This window comes from Oratosquilla oratoria, chromosome 11 (assembly GCF_046742065.1).
Source record: "Oratosquilla oratoria isolate Oo_2021 chromosome 11, ASM4674206v1, whole genome shotgun sequence".
Taxonomy (NCBI): domain Eukaryota; kingdom Metazoa; phylum Arthropoda; class Malacostraca; order Stomatopoda; family Squillidae; genus Oratosquilla; species Oratosquilla oratoria.
In genome coordinates this window covers 6,692,850-6,708,725 of record NC_134787.1, presented here as the reverse complement: position 1 = coordinate 6,708,725, position 15,876 = coordinate 6,692,850, and the positions used below count along the sequence as shown (strand labels likewise).

Below are 15,876 nucleotides of genomic sequence, written 5' to 3'. Positions count from 1 at the left end.
TGCGCACGCCATGCAAACGGCCAAATTTACATACCGCCGGATATTTCATTCATACAAATGTTATGCGAGTGTATTTACTACGATCGTAGTAAATTTCAAACAATTACATCATCAGTTACATGTCGGTACATAAAAACATAAGATAAACATGGCGGCTTGCATTCAGCAGTAAATCGAAAATTGGTTTATGTTTCAGCGTAAAAAATGAGCTAAATAAATTCAGAGTGCGGACAACTAACTAAAAATAACGAAAACTACTAGTCTCGCGGATTATTCTTATACCAAAATAAAGGCAGCGTGTTACGGTAGAGCTGAGAAATCGGTGGTACTAATTAGTTTTTTTTTCTATCGGGTCGGATTATCGGATAACAACATCAACATTCATCCCGCCATCTTATCAAACTTCACTCTATTAAGTTTCTTACTATTATGTTATTAGTGTAATAGACTTATAGTTGAATTATTTGAACTATTTTCTTTAAAATGTGTGATTTTCATGTAATATGATCAAAGAGAAGTTACGTTTTTATCCTCCGTAATATTACGGACCACAGCTACGACTCGTCCTGCCCGCTATCTATGATCACTGGTGGTATGGATCAAACTACACTATTAAGTTTGTTACTATTGTGCTATTAGTGTAATAGCTTGCATATAGTTGAATTATTCAAACTATTTTCTTTAAAATGTATGATTTTAATGTAATTTGACGGCATTCGTAGCTGTGGTGGGTGATTTTGCAAAGGATAGAAACGTAATTCTATGATCAAATTACATGGAAGTCACACATCTTATAGAAAATAGGTCAAATAATGCAACCATATACTAAATTTTTATATAAAATTGTGCCTGTCAGTAAAAACCGTCATTGTTTACGTTTGATCGGCGATTAGTCAGACCGCACGTTTCGGCCCGATTTCCTGGGAAAAAATAGGCCCGATTTAATTCCAATAAAAATGCAATATCTCGAGAACTAGGGCAGCTAGATGGATAATTCAAATTGCATTATACTCATAGCGACTTTTTGCATCCCATGAGAACTACTTCAGCTCAAATATCAGGAATTTCATTTTCATGTTGACCTAGCTACCTTGTCACACCTTTCGTGCAAGACCTGTTCGACATACCTTCCAGACGTAACTCTTGTAGTCATCAAATACATTCAAACCTATCTACCAAGGTCACATTGCAGAATATCACTGTGGGCCTACCCGATAACTAACCAGACGAATCAACTTTCGAATAGGTCAACAGCAATTTCTTCCAAAATACAAAAAATTCGTCACAGGAAGCCGATATCATCAATTAATGTATGAAAGAAAGATAATGTAAAATACTTACTAATTCTTCTTCCTTTTTCTCTGCATCTTTCTTTTCCGTCCCCTTCTCGGCCTCTTTCTTGTCAGGTTTTGTATTTTCCTTGGTCATCCCGAGTTTCTTCTTTGCGCTTGTGTTGTTTTGGTAGTGGTGTTCAAGATGAGTAGTTCCGTCGACTTGGAACTATCATGTTGCTATTTAAAAAAATAAGTGTATATATTTATACAAACATTCACCTAATTGGAACGTAAAATCTATAAGTTTTAGTATAATGTTACATTAAAATTGTAATACAATGCAGTTATACGGAAGTATGTACATTACAAATTACAATTAAGTAGAAGGAAAATTTAGATAGGAAGGATTTAGGTAAATAATAAAATATATATGCGGGTGATGGGCAATAAGTTAATCCACATTTCATATATATTAGATTTGTTTTAAATTTTATCCTGAATATCTAGCCCTGAACCAAATATTAACAGAAACATGTAGGAGGAAATTCATAATGTAAATTATTCATTATCCTGTTCTTAATTAAATGATCCAGAAAAATATGAATATTATCCTGATTATTATGTAATTACTTACAAATCTTATTACATTAATAAATAACTGTTCCCTTGAAACCGTAATCATATACGGGTTTCACCATGGCTACGTATCAGACATACTGACAGCTATAGGTCCATATGAATCATCCTTCGCCTTTGTATTATGGCCGATGCTGGCGACAGGGGAAAAGAAAAGAAGAAGAAACGCAAAGCATACTTGAAGGTAATTCGTGGAGAAGCTGGCCATCCTTGAAACAGGCAGACATTAGTTTCCTCGTAGCAAGATGTTTGGTACTTGATTTTGGGAATTGATACCAAAGTCTATTATAGTAATATTTACGTACATATCTTGCAAAATAACTATTTTTATTTAATTCGAGCATTTAATGTATGTGGGATGAGAATGACAAGAATGAACAAGATTATAGTAATTGATATGATAACATCGTGGGGTGATCATCATCATGACGATGTAAACAATTGATATTTTTACTATTTTTTTTTTAACTCGTTCAGAGTTCCTGCAACATTTGCACATCATTATTTTTTTACGAATGTACATGTATAGATATACCATCTGATTAGGGTATTGTGGACGAATTAAATGATAGCCAGAAAATAAATCTGGAATATGGAGCGTCCTCGAAGATAAATACAAGAGGAAAGTTGAGGGCTATCCAGGATGGATAGAATTAAGAATACAGGAGGGGAAATAAAGCTACTCTGTTGGGCTTGGAAAATATAAAGTAAAGATTAGCAAGTAACAATTTGGTGGTGAGATCAATACCAGGAATCCCAACAAAGTTGCCGTACTCTTGCTCTTTTTTGCAGGAAGCCTACTGTATGGACCCTAGGGTTAGCCACAGCCAACAGATAAATCCAGAAGTTCAAACAATTGAACCTGAAGTTAAATGAACAACAAATTTATTTATAAAACATTTAGATGTAGTGATGGTGGCTGGATCAGTCGGTCAATCTGTTGCCGTAGGTCCTTGTTGGAGACTTGCCACTCCTAGGTAACTAGCATCAGCCAATAAGTACTCATAAATTACTCAAATAAGAAATATTGAGTTGTGTGGGTATAGCTAGTGTATGGCAATGTATAATGAGATGTTCATCCCCTTGTACATGATTTCATCTGGGGCAATTTTTTTTTTAAGTAGGCCTATTGCTATTCTGTGCTGGTGAGACCAGAACAGAAGTATGGTTCTGACTTCTCTTGGTTGGGATTTTGTTAATGCTTCTGTAGAGGTCTGCCAAATGCCGCATTAAATTTTCTATTATAGATCAACTCAATTCATGAGTTTACTTGGTATAATTTCATTCAAATAAGGACACAGCTGATGTGGGCGTCTGCTGTCTCCAGGCAGTTTCACATCTAAGTTCCGCCTTAATGATTGGAGGATATTAGCTGTGTGGCTGATGTATCCTGGAGTAGGGGGCTGGTCAGGCACCATTTATTGCCACATGTCCAGGTGCTGTTTGAAGCTCTCTGGAGTGATGCTAGTCAGGCTTCTTATCTTTAGCGGGGCAGAATTAAAGAGGTGTGGCCCTGTGTATGAGAAGCTCTGGTGGACTATGGTTTTAACTCTGGGACAGACCTTCAGTTCTGGATGTGGCATAGTCTGCCCCATTTTGGGTGATTGTTGACATTTATGCCAATACTTGACCTAATCTGTTCCAACGATTTCTACACATATATGATGATGTACTATTCGTGTCATCTCAGGAGGGAGTAGAGCTTAACCATTCTCTCCCAGTAATTGAGCCCTTGCATGCCTTCTATTTTGCTTGTGAAGGTATTTTTTAATGCCTCCAGTTTGGCAATTTCCCCTTCTTTATGTGGGGATCAGAGTTGGCAACAATATTCCAGTCTTCATAGGACTAGGGTCTTCTACAGGGTCAATTGGACCAGTTTTTATTAAATGAAAATCCTATACAAATGTATGGCTTTTGTAATAGAAAATTTCTTTGTCTGTATAATGTAATATATTATATATATATATAAGGCATCTAAAATAGAAAAAAGGAAATGCCACACCATGGAATGGAAATATAGTTCTGAGAGCATTTGATGATAAGGCGCAAAATGGCTTGCACATGACGCCAGCATTTTCCCCTTTCTGTTCTAGATGCCTCTCATGTATGTGGACTCCACTGGGTCATGTACGTAAACAATAATGGCAGATAGAAGAGGAAAACAAATCCTGTATATTTCATAATTAGATACAGGTTATTGCAGCACAGATTGCTCCCCTACCTGACTGATGCTAAACATGCTGAGGAAGACGTGTCTAAAGGACTTGAAGAAATATGGTTTCCCAATAATTGCTTTAATACTTGGAAGGGCTTAGAAGGTGATATAGCTCAATCTGGAACAATGCATGAATTCAAACTAAAATATAATTACAAATCAGGGATATAGACTAAAAACTGTACATGAATTTGAGGCTAGGTATGATCAGTTGGAGAGAGTAGAGATGGGACCCAATGAGCTTTGCTCCATTCCTACATACTGCAGTTAGGTAAATACAGTAAAGTAGTTATTACATCACCATTAATGGTATTTCTATCAAAAATCACAATTTTTTGTGCTAACTTTAGGGAGGATGAGAAAAAAAAAATAGAAAAAAAGTTTGTGCAATAGTAATTGTTATCAGATTATCATGATTTCTGGTATTCTTTATTGGGGTGTTGGGGAACTCCATGTAAATTTTATTGGGATTATTCTATGAAGCCATTGTCTTTAGGATGATTGAGTAGAGAGTTTGGTGGTCAGCCTTGAAGAACTTTAATCAGGATTTGAGTATGAATGCGTATTTGTGTATGAATGTGTATTTGGGATTATTCTATGTAGCCAATGTCTTAGGGATGATTGAGTAGAGAGTTTGGTGGTCAGCCTTGAAGAACTTGAATCAGAATTTGAGTATGAATGTGTATTTGTGTGGATGTACTTAGTAGTACAGGTAGTAGGGTGTTTATCTTGGTTGTGCCTCTGTAGTACAATGAGTAGGGTTAAAACAGTGTCTCAGTGTATGCAAAATTGAACTGAACAAAAAAAGTTAAAAGCATCACTTATTATATATTACAAAATTCATAAAGGAATAAAGTGTATATAAAAAGAAAATCAAGCTTTGAAATATTGTTAATCCAAAATACAGCCAAATTCATGTGAACAAATATGGCACTTGTATATGTTCGTCATAATAGATAACTGTCACGCTTGAAGTGAATGTGTCCAGTACAGGAAGTCCCCTATATACAAAAGGGATTTGTACCTTTAAACACATTATTATATTGATGATTCATATATTGAAGCAATTTATCTTGTACGGACTTTAAGAAAATTTGGTGATGTGTTCTAGGAGCCCACCCACCCCAATATTCATAGAGTAATTACTAGAGTACAATTTTAATGTCTATCAAAGATAAATGACTTTGGTTAACTCAATTATGTACAAAAGTTAAGACAAACGACTAGTGAGGCATGCTGTGCAACACATTGCATGCTGCTAGGGTTAGAGAGGAGAGTGCCCATCTTTTTGTAAATTTGTTGTATCTTTGTAACTATGTTGGTTGTACACGAAGCATGACCCATAGCACACCCAATATCATTTAGAACTTGCCATTCTTTATAATTTATAATTTGTGCTCCAGTGTCGAGGTTTTATGTAGCATTTTCTTGAGAGGCTCCACAGAGGAGGAGGAGGATCCCAGTGGGCATTTGGGAGGCATGATGAGAAGTACAAAAGTAACAAGATGGCAAGGAATGAACACATGGCATTAGTGGTGACCTAGAACCGATTGGGAATCAGTGTTTTTTACAGTGTTTATTTGAACAAATTGGGTGTGCAGTTACTTTCATTACCATAGACAGGACTGGTGTTGCTTTTATTCATGCAGTAAACTTGGTTCTGTACTCTCTCTCTCTCTCTCTCTCTCTCTCTCTCTCTCTCTCTCTCTCTCTCTCTCTCTCTCTCTCTCTCTCTCTCTCTCTCTCTCTCTCTCTCTCTCTCTCTCTCCCCCCCCCATCAAAGCATATGCCTTTTGTATAGAGAAAGTCGTTCTCACTCTTTCCATTTTGTACCTTCAAATCTTCATTTATTGGAGTTTCATATATAGGGGATGCCTTATGCAGCAGCACCCCTTACATTAAAGGTTTTTACTTAGGTGCTGCAGTTTTAAGCTTTCAAACAACTGCACCAAATGAATGCTACACTTCCCACCTCCTCAAGAAGATAGAAGCCCAAGGGGCCTGCACCTAGTCTCTAGACCAGGCTAGAGTTGTTCGTTACACTCCCATACTACTTCCAACTATCCTCCTTCCTATATTCCGTTTGTTTACATAGGGAGGCTAATGCACAGGCACTTGTCCTCCCACTTCTGTTACCTGATGAGAAAAACCAGGTTCTTACACATGCCCCACATGCTCTAAACACATACACTGTGCATACACACCCATCAGATGTAAAACACTATTATTGGTTCTGCTTGGCATGTGCAACACTTGCATATACCAACAGTTTTTCCCCTCTTACAAAGAAGGTAGCCAAAGTCAAAGGCATAAATCCACTTCCACCCATTTCATCCCCACATACTCCACTCCCATTCACCACTCCCTCCCTCTTTTCTTGGCTCCTGGATGACGAGTCATCCCTGCATCTTGCCCATTGCCCTGGGTCAGAATCAGTGTAGCAAGATACAGCACATCCACAGCAAGGCCGCTTCATTTAATCAGCAACACCCCCCTCTCTGTCCCCCCATGCATAAAAAGAGATAAAGAAATCCCTTCATGCTGCATCAGAATATCATTCACACATATTCCCTAACCCCCCATCCCCCACCCACTCCCATGCATCACAGCATCATCCATACATAACCATTCTCCATTCACCCCTATCATCTGTCTTCTCCTTTCCTTCCTCAACAGACATTTCCCTCTTTTTCCAGTGCCTCTTTTACCCCATCCATCCATCTTATCCTTGGTCGCCCCCTAATGTTCACTCCTTCCACCTCAGTATTCCACACTTCTTTTAATAATCTTTCTTCACTCATTCTTTCCAGGTGTCCAAACCATCCCTATACTCTTTCATGAATCCTATCTCCCAACTCCTTTTCTACCCCCACTCTCCTCCTCACCTCGTTTCTTACTCTATCCATACTTCTCAGGCATTTCATCTCAAACACATTTAAACTCTTCCTCTCTTATGTTCCATGTTTCTGCCCCATACAGTGTTGTCAGCACAATCACCCCTTCATACAATATCCTCTTAACATCCATTCCCAAATGTCTATTTCTAATTACACTTTAGTCCCCAAAAGCATTTACTTGCTTCTCTCAATCTACATTCTAGCCTCCACTCCTCCTTTTCCTGCCACATTAGCACCCAAGTATCCAAAGCTGTCCACTTTCTCCAGTCTCTCTCCCTTAATACTCGCTTCCAGTTTGCTGCCACATTCTCATCTTGTATATCTCATCATCTTACTTTTACCCACATTTATCTTCAACTTACTTCTTTCACACACTTTTCCAAACTGTCACTAACTTCCTTAATCCCTCTGATCCTGCCACAAGTGCAGTGTCGTTTGCAAAAAGAACTGGTTTGTCTCCCACTTTTCTCCACTTTCTTTAACCATCTCCAATCCCCAACCCATTACCCTTGTGTTTACTTGCACCACCCCATTCAAGTATAGATTGAACAGCCAAGGCAACATAACACATCCCTGGCAAAGTCCCACCTTTACCTCAAACCACTCACTCTCCATTTCCAATTCTAACACAGCTTTCCTCCCATCCTGTATAACTGATGTGTGATCAGTTATACAGGATGGGAGGAAAGCTGTGTTAGAAACATTAAGAACGGAGTACCACAGGGCTCAGTTCTATCCCCCACATTATTTAATCTATACATGCATGACTTACCCACACCAGACACCTCAGAAATACAAATCTCTTCCTACGCAGATGACATAACAATCACATGCACACATCGTAACACAGACAAAGCTGCAGAAATAATCCAGCCTTACCTTGACACACTCAACACATGGTTCATCACAAACAGACTCAAAATAGCTCCAACCAAATCTACAGCAACACTTCTCACCAACTGGACAAAAGAACACAAATACATACCTCATCTCTACATCAACAACACTCTAATACCACACACAAACACACCGAAAATTCTTGGTGTAACATACGATACATCCATGTCTTTCAAACAACACCTCACAAACATAAAAAACAAATGCACACCTAGACTTAACGCACTTAAGTCAATCACTGGAACAACATTTGGACAAAACAAAGAAACTAATATAACAATATACAAACAATGCATACACTCAATGATGAATTATGTGAGTCCTGCATGGGCTCCTAATCTCAGTGAGACACACCACAACACCCTTCAAATCATACAAAACAAAGCCCTAAAAACAATTACAGGCTGCACAAATACAACACCTACAGACCATTTACACCATGAAACAAAAGTCCTCAAAGTCAAGGACCACCTCGACATGAGAGGCACACAAACACTTGCCGCAGCCACCACAAACACATCACACCCGCTACACTACATAGCAGAACACCCACACACACCAAGAAACATTAAAACTACACCCAAAGACCTTTATTACGCACAGATACTCTCTTCTCTTCCTCCACAACCACCAAATACCAGCCTCCGGAAACATATTCATAATCATATCACTCACCGCTCCATTAACACACTGAAAGACAACACACTGCTGCATGCCAGACCCCCTGATATCCACCCTGCTGAATCCTCTCTCCCACGAAAGGACAGAGTCCACTTGGCCAGACTGCGATGCGGTCACCACCCAGCACTTCTAAGCTACCAGAAGAGGCTGGACGACCGTGTTGTGAACAGCTGCCCAGGATGTAACACTTCACCCCATACCATACAACACATAATGGAAGACTGCATTATACACAATCATGCACGCAAACAACACAACATACACTCTATAAAGGATTTGTGGGAAAACCCAGTTTCGGCTGTGGCCTTCCTTGGGGAGACGGGACTGCTCGGACAGACAGTCTAGGGAACGACAACAACAACAACATCCCATGAGGCTTCATTCCTCAATGTCACTCAACTTGTTTACAAAAGATATACTGGCCAGTGACATGAATGCACATCATCCTTAACACACACATAGCAGATTTGATTAACTCAAGCAATAACCCCACTAAACAACCTCCCCAATACAATCAACAACTAACATCCCCCGACATAACAATGTTCATCCCTACAAACACAAACAACATGGGAAACCACTCAAGATCTATCATCTAGTCATTTCCCAATAAAGGTTATCATAGAACTGGAGGAGAAAATACAACCCATGTTCAAAAGAACATTTATAAGTTATCAAAAAACCAAACTCACAAGATTACATAGAAAATATAAAGAAAGAATAGGAATACATTGAATTCAAGCAATATCCATTGCTAGATAAAGTAGTGAGGAGTGTCAGGTCAGGTGGCTGCCCTTCTACTGGTACTGTGTAACTCAGTACTACCTGCCACTTGGTGTATCAGCAATTAAACCAGCTTCCCCCCACTGATCACCTGCCAGTGAGGAGGGCATGTTGGACATACAGATGGAGGAAAAAGAAGAAATCAAAAGGGAAGATGAACACTTTAAGTCAATGGCCATCCAATCCTGTAATGGGTCATTAACCCGAGTGTTTGCTATGCATAGCATCACTGAAGGGCCTGGAGACAGGAGTCCTAGAGGCTGAGTGATATCCAGTTACTGTGGTTGCACTGAGGTGTAGTCCTTGGACTAGCAACATACCTCTTTGGTCTTCTATTCAGGACAGGATGGGTGGCTCCTCTTGGCTCATAGAGGCAAATTGACTGGGCTGCTTGACTAATCTTTGAGGCAGGCATGCCCTGAGTCAAGCAACTACCAGCTGGGCTGTTATTGCATGGTCTGCAGCTGTCTTCCTTTAGTGTCAAGATGATGGGTGTGTAGTGGGTGGAGGCATAGGAGGGTGAATCACAGGCATATGTACATTAGCAACCATACTGGACACCTATGGTGGGGATGAGCTTGCAGCCTGTCACTGTCAAAATCACCAAATTCATTGTGCCAGTTACTGGGATGTAGTGCTGCTACAGTTGGATTAGATTACCTGTGTATCTCTTGAGATGAAAGTTAACCCATTTTTAATGCAGCTATACATGACTGAATTGCTTTATATTTTAATTTTTGCCATTTATTATTTATATATATATATATGTATTTTTTTACTTCTTTACAGCCAGAACGTGAGTTGGAAAGCTTTTTACCGGATACCATGCGAGCACCTGTGATTCAAGTTTTGGGAAAATCAGGATCTGAAGGGAAACCATCAATGCCTTCAGCATCAAGCCCAGGATCGCATGACTCACATTTCTGGGAACGACCCAGAACACGACACTATGGTGACTGGGAGAAACCAGGAGGAACACTAGGGTCGTACAGACTCTTCAATGGAAGGAGAGATTCTCATGATATGGGTAGACCTCCAGGACGGAAGGGTGAGGACTCAGGTGGTGGAGTCGAGGGACATTTAAAGGCAGATGGATCAGGTAACAAGATCCCAAGTCCTGTTATTTTGTCCCGCATCAGGAGCAGCAGCGAACAGAGGTCTACCTCTCCTCAAGCAGTTTCAACATTAAGGTATAGTAGTAGTATTTGGATTGCATGTACTACAACAGTAACCAGTCAGCATAATAACATAAGAGTATAAGAATGGAAAGACTGGAACAGACACTAAGGCCTACACTAGGCAGCTCCATGTCCATTACCACCTATCATCCCTGTCCAAAAAGCTAACTAATCTTCTCTTAAAGCAACAATTTGTTTCAGTACTTACTACATGGATACTAAGTCTATTCCATTCATTAACCACTGATGGTAAATCTGGTCTTGCCTATTTCCTGCATAAATCTAAATTTGTCCAATTTAAATACATTAGTATGAGTCCTGCCCTGTTGTCTTAACCACTTCAGTACGAATCGAATTTTCGTGCGCAGCATTGGCTGCATCACACTATTCTCCTTATCAAATATAAAGTCACTGCTGTATTACTCGTTCTTTTACTCTGAGTAATAATAAACCCCAAAAACATGATCAAACCTGTTCACAGAATCCGGGGGTAACTCGTGTATAACTACAAAAATTATATAATCAAGATGCCGATGCTGGCATCCTTGTGCACCCACTCGCACCTCATGACACTTACAGAGGCGTCATCGTACCGAAGTGGTTAATACAGTGACCATGCCTGTATCACCTTCATCATAGCCCTTGACCCATTTGAATACCTCTGTTAGATCACTCTGCACTCATAGCCTTTTCCTAGTGTAACTCAAGATGCCTAAGCCTAACTTCATATGGTAAAATTCTAAGCCCATGTATCATTTTGATCATTCTCATTGATACTAATTGTAGTGAATTGATATCCATTCTATAGGATGGAGACCAAAACTACTGCATGGTCAAGGATGAGTTTAACTGTTGCAAGATAGAGTTCAATGATTACCACTGCACTTTTGTTTGTAATCATCTTGGCAATAAATCCAGATGTATTGTTAACCCTATTCCTGGGACTAATGCACTGTTTCCTGGATTTAAGGTTAGGACTCTTAACACTAAGTCATTTTCACATTTCTAATATGGCATTACCTAAGCTATACCTGTAGCTGGGTTATGCAATCTTTCATTTAACATGCTATACTTATAGATAGTTACACACCTTTATGCAAGTATTCAAAAGACAGTGTGTGTGTATTTTAGTTATTATTATTGTGATCATGGTAGGTGCCACCAGGCTGGAGTGAGATATTTTCAATGTTCTTTGACATCTTGCTTCATATCTTCACCTCTTTTGGGATGAAGGTGTCTATGATTCAAGCTTGCATTAACAGTGCCATAAACATGTCTATATCTGAATCACCTCATTTGTCCTCTTTGGCTCTGACAAAAAGACTACATGACCTTGCAATGAGGGGGTAGGCATTTGGGAGTGGAGGCTGGGAGGAGATTGTGTGGAGGGGTGATTGTGCCGGCAGCACTGTGTGGGGTGGGGGCATGGAGCATGAGAGAGGAGGAGAGAAGGAGTTTGGATGTGTTTGAGGTGAGGTGTCCGAGGGATGTGGTGGGGCTGCTGGGCTGGATAGAGTGAGAAATGAGGAGGTGAGGAGGAGAACGGGGGTGGTGAGGGAGTTGGGAGATGGGGCGGATGAGTGTTGGGGTGGTTTGGACACATGGAGTGAATGAGTGAGGAGGGACTAGTGAAAGAGGTATGGAAGGCAGATGTGGAGGGAGTGAGCATGAGGGGGAGACCCAGGATGAGATGGATAGATGGGATGAAAAGGGCTTTGGGGAAGAGGGGTGGAGGGAGTGAACATGAGGGGGTGACCTAGGATGAGATGGATGGATGGGGTGAAAGGGGCTTTGGGGAAGAGGGGAATGTCTCTTGAGGAAGGACGGGAGAGGACAGAAGACGGGTGAATGGAGAATGGTTGTATATGGATGATGATGTGATGTATGAGGTGGAATGGGTGGGGGGATGGGGGGTGAGGTAGTATGTGTAAGCAAAATTTGACGCAGCCTGAAGGGATTTCTCCCCGTCTTCTTTTATGCATGGGGGACGGAGAGGGGGCGTCGCCAATTTAATGAAGCGGCCTTGCTGTGGATGTGCTGTGTCTTGCTACACTGCCTCTGACCCAGGACAGTGGACAGGATGCAGGGATGACCCATCATCCAGGAGGTGCCAAGAGAAGAGGGAGGGTGGAGGGGAGTAGAGTGTATTTAGGAATGGAATGGGTGGGAATGGTTTTTATGCCTTTTTCTTTTTGGCTACTTCCCTTGTAAGGGGGAAAAAGCCTTTGGTATATGTATGTATTATTATGATCAAGTAGAGTGTGAGTGTGTTTTATTTATTATCATTATAATCAAGTATTATTATAATGAAGGAGAGAAGAAAAGGTAAAATGTGTAGATGAAGAGATGATAAAGGAAGAGACAGTAGTAAGAGGAAGATGGGCAGAGTATTTAAGGGAGTTGCTAAATGTGAAGGAGGATAGGGAGAGAAAGTTAGTTGCAGTGGGAAGTGTTAAGAAAATAACAGTGATGAATGAGAAAAATGGAGGAGAATTAAGGAAAGATGAGGTGAAAGCTGTTGTTAAAATGATGAGAGCAGGTAAAGCACCTGGGTTAGATGGGTGTCATGTGAAATATTTAAAAAAGGTAAGTACACTGATGGTGACCTGGCTGGTGGGGTTGTTTTATGTTTGTCAATAAGAGGGTAGAGTGCCAGAGGACTGGAGGAGTGCCTATATAGTTCTGCTTTACAAGCGAAAAGGGGACAAGTGTGAGTGTAGTAGTTTCATAGGGATCAGTTTGTTGAGTGTAGTTGGGAAGGCTTATGGAACAGTTTTGATTGAAAAGATTAGGAAAGGAACAAAGTAATTGGAGAAGAACTGTGTGGGTTTAGGACAGGTAGGGAATGTGTGGATCAGATTTTTGTGTAAGACAGATATGTGAGAAACCTTTAGGAAAAAGTAAGGATGTTTTGGGGGCCTTTATTGATATGGAAAAGGCTTATGACAGAGTAGACAGGAAGGCACTGTAGGAGGTATTGCAGATATATGGGATAGGAGGAAAGCTATTAAGAGCAGTCAAAGAGTTTTTATGAGAGTTGCAGAGTCTGTTAGAATTAGAAATGAAGAGCAAGTGGTTTGAGGTAAAGGTGGGACTTCGGCAGGGATGTGTTATGTTGCCTCGGCTGTTCAATTTATACATGGATGGTGCTGCAAGGTAAACACAAGGGTAATGGGTCAGGGAATAGAGATGTTTAAAGAAAATGAAGAAAAAAGGGAGCAAGTTGTTATTTGCTGACGACACAGCGCTTGTAGCAGGATCCGAGGAGTGATCAAGGAGGTTAGTGACAGATTTTGGGAAGGTGTGCCAAAGAAGAAAGTTGAAGATGAATGTGGGTAAAAGTAAGGTGATGAGATGTACAAGGGGAGAGGATGGCAGCAAATTGGAAGTATTAAGGGAGAGAGACTGAAGGAAGTGGATAGCTTTTGATACTTGGGTGCGAATGTGGCAGGAAAGGGAGGAATGGAGGTAGAATGTAGATTGAGAGAAGCAAGTAAATACCTTGGATTAAAAAGTGTAATGAGAAATAAACATTTGGGAATGAATACTAAGAGGAGATTGTATGAAGGAATGAGTGTGTCACTGCACTGTATGAGGCAGAAACATGGAACATAAGAGAGGAAGAGTTTAAATGTGTTTGAGATGAAATGCCTGAGAAGTATGGTAGAGGTTATTAGGCTGGATAGAGTAAGAAACAAGGAGGTGAGGATTTAAGTGGTCATTTGCCATGTAGGTAAAAGTAAGGTGATGAGATGTACAAGGAGAAAGGGTGTCAGAAAGTTGGAAGTAAGTTTTAAATGAGAGAGGCTGGAAGAAGTGGATAGTTTTAGGTATTTGGGGTTGCATGTGGCAGGAAAGGAAGGAGTGGAGGTGGAAGTAAATTGTAGATTGAGAAAAGCAAGCAAGTGCCTTTGGGGATTAGAAAGTGTGATGAGAAATAGGCATCTGGGAGTGGATGCAAAGAGATTATATGAAGGGATGATTGTGCCAACAATGTATGGGATGAAGACTTGGAATTTAAGAGCTGCAGAGAGGATAAATTTAAATGTGTTGAGATGAAATGTCTGAAAAGTATGGTAGGAGTTACAAGGTTGGAAAGAGCGAGAAACAAGGTGAGGAAGAGCGAGGGGTTGGAAAAAGAGATGGCAGATAGGGCCGATGAAAAGAATATTGGGATGATTTGGACATATGGGAAGAATGAGTAAAGAAATATTAGTTAAAGATGTGAAAGGCAGAGGTGGATGGAGTGAATTTGAGAGGGATGACTGAGGATGAGATGGATGGATGGGATGAAAATTGTTTTGAGAAAGAGTGGAATGTCTGTTGAGCCAGGAAGGTAGAAGGCAGGACTAAGGGGTGAGTGGAGAATGGCTGTGTATAGATGATACTATGATGCAAGAATGGGAGCGGGGAGGGGATGGTAGGGGTAGTAATGAGTGAGTATGCGTTAATGATATTTTGATGCAGCCCAAAGGGATTTCTCCCTGCCTTCTCTATTTTCTGCATGAGAGGATGTAGAAGCAGCCTTGCTATGGTCTCTCTGGTCAGGAGACATGGATGACACTTCATCCACGAGGGGCTAAGAAAGTAGGGAGGAAAGGATGGTGGATGGGAATTTTGACTTAGCTGCCTCCCATATAAGGGGGAGAAAGCCCTTGGTATATAGATAGATTATTTATTTATTATTTATATTAGTAATTAGTTTTTTTCATGTTTATTATATATTTTTTAAGATTGTGTGGTTCATTTGGATACCTCCTAAAGCAGAGAAAAGCTGTTAAGGGCAGTTGGAAGCTTTTTCATGAGTAGAGCTTTTATTAGTGTTGAGAATTATGAGAGTTGGCAGTTTGAGGTGAAGGTGCTGTGTCAGGGTTGTTATGTCACCATGGCTTTTCAATGTGTACATGGATGGTGTTGTATGGGAGGTAGATGTGATTGTGATGGACAGGGGAGTGGAGATGGTTAGTGAGTGTGAAGAGAAGTGAGAGGTGAGCCAGTTATTGTTAGCAGATGACACTGACCTTATAGCCGGGTCAGAAGATCTAAGGCAGTTAGTGACAGACTTTGTGAAGGTATGTGATAGGGAGTGTAAATGTGGGTAAAACTAAAATGATGAGGTGTGTGAGGGGTTAGGTAAACTTTAATGAGAAACAGTGCTATTAAAAAGGTATTTGGGGAAGGAGAAAACTATATGAAGGGATAATTGTACCTATGAAACTGAACGGGGCAGAGACTTGGAACTTGAGGGAAACAGAAAGGAGGTGAGGTGAGTGTATGGGGTGGGAGAGCTGGTAGGCAGGGTTGAATAAAGAATA

The 15,876-nt window shown here is 40.4% G+C and overlaps 2 protein-coding genes across 2 annotated transcripts in view; one reads left to right on the top strand and one right to left on the bottom strand.

Annotated features, from left to right (window-relative positions):
- Nucleotides 1-1,501, bottom strand: part of Rpn1 (regulatory particle non-ATPase 1) — a 43,922-nt gene extending 42,421 nt beyond the window's left edge. Inside the window, exon 1 of the mRNA XM_076192282.1 lies at nucleotides 1,342-1,501. Within this exon, the coding sequence (XP_076048397.1) occupies nucleotides 1,342-1,428 (87 nt within the window). The 5' untranslated portion in view covers nucleotides 1,429-1,501. The remainder of the gene's footprint in view (nucleotides 1-1,341) is intronic.
- Nucleotides 1,502-1,937: 436 nt separating this feature from the next.
- Nucleotides 1,938-15,876, top strand: part of LOC143029587 (nonsense-mediated mRNA decay factor SMG9) — a 31,356-nt gene continuing 17,417 nt past the window's right edge. Inside the window, exons 1-2 of the mRNA XM_076192283.1 lie at nucleotides 1,938-2,094; nucleotides 10,173-10,573. Of these exons, the coding sequence (XP_076048398.1) occupies nucleotides 2,035-2,094; nucleotides 10,173-10,573 (461 nt within the window). The 5' untranslated portion in view covers nucleotides 1,938-2,034. The remainder of the gene's footprint in view (nucleotides 2,095-10,172; nucleotides 10,574-15,876) is intronic.